The sequence below is a fragment of the Alligator sinensis genome, unplaced genomic scaffold (assembly GCF_000455745.1).
Source record: "Alligator sinensis unplaced genomic scaffold, ASM45574v1 scaffold584_1, whole genome shotgun sequence".
Lineage (NCBI taxonomy): Eukaryota > Metazoa > Chordata > Crocodylia > Alligatoridae > Alligator > Alligator sinensis.
Genome location: NW_005842419.1, coordinates 1,025,297 through 1,029,458, shown reverse-complemented (window position 1 = coordinate 1,029,458; position 4,162 = coordinate 1,025,297). Strand labels below are relative to the sequence as shown.

The 4,162-nt window shown below is 44.0% G+C and overlaps 1 protein-coding gene across 1 annotated transcript in view; it reads left to right on the top strand.

The window, feature by feature from the left end:
• CDRT1 (CMT1A duplicated region transcript 1) overlaps positions 1-676 on the top strand; it is a 31,098-nt gene extending 30,422 nt beyond the window's left edge. The window contains 1 exon segment of the mRNA XM_025211667.1: positions 1-676. This exon segment is cut by the window's left edge and continues 15 nt beyond it. Coding sequence (XP_025067452.1) covers positions 1-456 — 456 coding nt within the window. The 3' untranslated portion in view covers positions 457-676.
• The last annotated feature ends 3,486 nt before the right edge of the window (positions 677-4,162 follow it).

Sequence of the window (4,162 nt, the reverse complement as noted above, 5' to 3'; positions counted from 1 at the left end):
ATTCCTGCTCCCACAATTGTACGCTCCAAGTCATGCTGCAACTTGTCAGAAGAGAAAGCGCACACTGGCTCTGATAAAGCCACTTACCTACCTGAGGGTGAGGCTCTGGTGACTGGCCACTTAACTAGTGCATCTGAATCAATTAAATGGATGCGCATGATGATTGCACAAGCTAAACCCAAAGTAGGTTCTGTTGGAGCAAAGCCTGTTTTCACACGATTTGAAAACCCTTACCGGATCAACAGTGGATTCAGGCTTTTGACAGTGAAGCAGATGAAAGCATATGAGGAAGCTACAGTGGCTGAGTATAAGGCAAATCAGACGAAAGTTATAGCAGACCAACAAAAAGAACGTAAGAAAGCCTGGGTAAAGAAAATCAAAGGCCTCCCCATAGACTATTTCACCAAGGAAGGAAAAATAGCTGCACCTGAACTTGGGCCTAATGTGTATGTCTGAATTAAGATCCTTAAAGAACCCTGCTTGACCATTTAGACCAATAAATACAAATAAATCATTGGAATTTGGGGAATCTTGGGTTTCTCAAATCCTTTGATTCAATTACAGTCTCCATTTGAGGATATTCTTCTTGTGACCTTCAGTGTCTGGAGATTATATAAGGAAAAATACTACATGATTCTTTAGGAAATATTATTGACATAATTAAGTATTCCCCACAATGGCCAAAAGCATATTATTCCACTAGGATTTATTATTTTGCTGAGACTATTGTTACTGCAAACACTAGCATAGTATTGCTGTTTGAGTCTCTATAGCTGTAGAATGGTTTAATTGCATTTAAATTAATAAAAACATTTCTATTAATATTGGGTTTTGTATAATATTTATTAACAAACCTAAATTTTAATTCTAAATTACAGAACTGTTTAGTTGCTAGCTTTGTACTTAGACTATTCCTCCCATCCCTTATACACTGGCAAGATTATGCAAGTTACTTTGTTCTCTCTGACTCAAAAATAATTGAATACACTCAGCCCTTGGTTTGTTTTTTTTACTTTCATGCAAGTCATTCAGTTAGTCCCTGATTTAGGAAAGTATTTGTATTCAGCAAAGTTTAAATATCAGTGCCTTACTGAATCAGGTCTGTTTGACTTTGGATAAAATCTATCATGCTTTTTTTTCTCCCCCCTCACAGGGAAATAAATCCTTTAATCCTCATTTTCCTTTAATGAAACTAAACAGTGCAGCGCTCTGGAATTTAGTCCCACTACAATAAGTCTGCCATGGTACAAAAAGAAGAAAATGTTAGTCTAAAAGTTATAAAAAGTACCCTGCCATTGAAAAATGTCTAGAGGAAATTCTACAGTTATCTAGATAAACATGTTTTACTAACATTGGATCAATGGTCATAGCACATATATATGTGTATAGTACAAAAGTATATTCACTGGTGTACGCACTTGCAAGATCAAGGCCATTTTTTTTTTTTTTTGTGTAACCTGGGTACATCCAACTATGTGCTTCCCCCTCCAAATAAAAGAGAGAGGTAGTTAGGCAGAAGTGCTGTGAAAGTGATCTGTAAAACACTGGCCAGCTCCCTCTATTCCCTATAGAGTCAGGCCAGGACCAGGAATAGTTTAACTATATACAAATTTATTAATGTTTATAGGGAACCTTAAACAGATAGCTATTAATATACAACTGATACAGATATTTACAGATTCATAAGAAAGTATTGGTAAATATGTGCAACAACATCAGGTAAATATAGCTAGGCAGATAAACACAGGTATCAACAGGTAAGTTCAGGCAAGAACAATAACAATTAGATACAAATAAACCTCAACTTGCTTACATAACCCAGGCCACATTGGAAGATAACAATATATGTATCTATTTATATCTATATCTATATAACTATTTACAGAATGGGAACTGCAAGTCTTCCCCCCACTCCAGGTACCCACGTGGCTGAGACAATTGGGCATTCCCCTAGGGTGCCAAACCCTGGCACCCTCCTAGGGGGAGGAGGGTCCCAGTACCTTCTCAGCCCCAGATGGGCCCACCTGGTCTCTAATCCCTTGGGACCCCCTTTCAGTGCTTCCCTGGGGACCCATTCCTTAAGTACTCACAGATCTGGGGAGCAGGCTGGGAGGGCTCCCACAGCCATGAGTGCCGTGTCAGGGGTGCCGAGGGCCCTGCCTTCTGTCCTTCACTGGGGCTCGGGCCACCTCGTACAGGTCCCAACAACCAGGCTTTGCCTTCTGCCTTCCGTTGGGGCTTGGGCTGCCTCATGCAGGCCCTGAAACCTGGTCCATCGGACCTCCAGCGCACCCCACTGGTGCCTCCCGGGTGCCCAGCCTGAAGCTGGGGACGGGTTGCAAACCTGAGTGGCCTGACGCCACTCCCAGGGCTTGGGATGCTATACACCACTGCGAGCACTGAGTCCTCAGCCACACGCTGAGGGTAGCAGACCCGAGCTGGTGGCTCCATGCACCGCCGCATGCACTACGTGTCCAGGAACCTGAGCTGCCTTCCACAGCTCCCAGGGTCTGCCCCATGCACCGCTCTGTGCACCGAAGCCAAAGCTGCTTCCTGCTCTGGTCCCGCCAAGGGGGTCTTCCAGGGCTCTTCTGGGCTACTGCTTCCACCCACTAGGCAGCTTTCCCTATCTCTTCCTAGCCCCGCCTCTTTATCCCTCAAGCATCTCCTGCGTGCCAGGCACGCAGCTCCTTTTATTCACTCCGGAGGCTCAGCCTCTGAAGGCTTGCCGGACCTGCAGAACACAGGCTTCAATCAGGTCCGGGAGGCTTTTTGCCCCTCCCCTCTGTGTGAAGGGCAGGGCTGGCCCTGCTCAGCCCTTACCTGATTGGTGGACAGGCTTCACCAATTGAAAAGAAGATTTTCCAAGCCCATTCGAGCCAGGCTGTGTCGGTGAGTCCACCACCTAAACTGGTTTTTCTTTGGGTTGGATCCCAGCAGGTGCCAGCCACCCACAATTGCAACTCAAATACTGAAAACCTGTAATCCCTTGATTTGAGGCCATTCACAGTCTGCATTTTCACTAATACTTTGATTTCTGGATTAGATAAAGGATTTAAGTGTTTGTTTTAGACATCTTACAAAATATTTTTAAGAGCTTTATGTAATGCACAGAATTCAGATGCATCCCCAGCAGCTTCGCTCATTCATAGACAAGTATACATTATTAGAAAGCCACCTCTTTTGGGAAAAATTAAGTGTCGAATTTAGCAAAATGAAAATCCCTCCGTATTCTTTCAGTGATTTAAAATAGTTTTCTTAAATATAATAACCATTGTTATACATTATAAGACCACTACAAACGTAATCTTGCCCATAGATATACTTGGATAATGAGGAACAAATGTTAATTTATATTAGGCAAAACAGGGTTATATTCAATTTTCATAGCAGTCATTGTGGGAATGCAAACCTCATTTTGGTAAATGTCATGGCAGAGGTGCCGTGAAACAAGCTATATTCACTGAAAAACTGCAAAGCATGCTTGCTGCGCACCTTGAATCTTATAATCTACATCAGGGCTGGGCAATTATTTTGGCTAGAGGGCCACTTAATGAGTTTTGGCAAGCTGTTGAAGGCTGCAAGGTTAGCCCCAACCCTTGACAAGTGCCCCACCCCCTGGTTGCCATCCTGGGACCAGAAGTCCCATTCTCCCCTCTAACCCCGACCTTTGCCACCAGAAGTCCGTCCCTTCACCCTGGAAGTACTCCATTTGGGAAGGGGGGTTGCCATCTTGGAACGGGAAAAAACCCACAAATTATATACAAAAATCAAACATCCACAATAACATAATTTAATTGTATTTAAAAATATATATATATATTTGTGTGTGTGTGTGTGTGTGTGTGTTTGTGTCATGTATATAGAGGTGATTGCAGAACAACTCAAAATGAAGTCTTACTCTTATATATTGTGGGGGTGTGGGTAGGTGTTGGGGGCATGGGTGGGTGTGTGTGTGTGGGGGGGTGGTATGTATGAATATGGGTGTGTGAGTATGGGTGTTTGTGGGAGGTGTGGCTGCATGTGTGTGGTGGGGTTTGTTTGCATAGCAGTGAGTGAGGCAGCTCTCCCTATCAACAGCCCAGAGCCCATGCACCCTGTGGTGCCTCCCCATCACCAGCAACAGCGTGCAGCCCCAGTCCCACCCCGCGCCTCTTCTGGA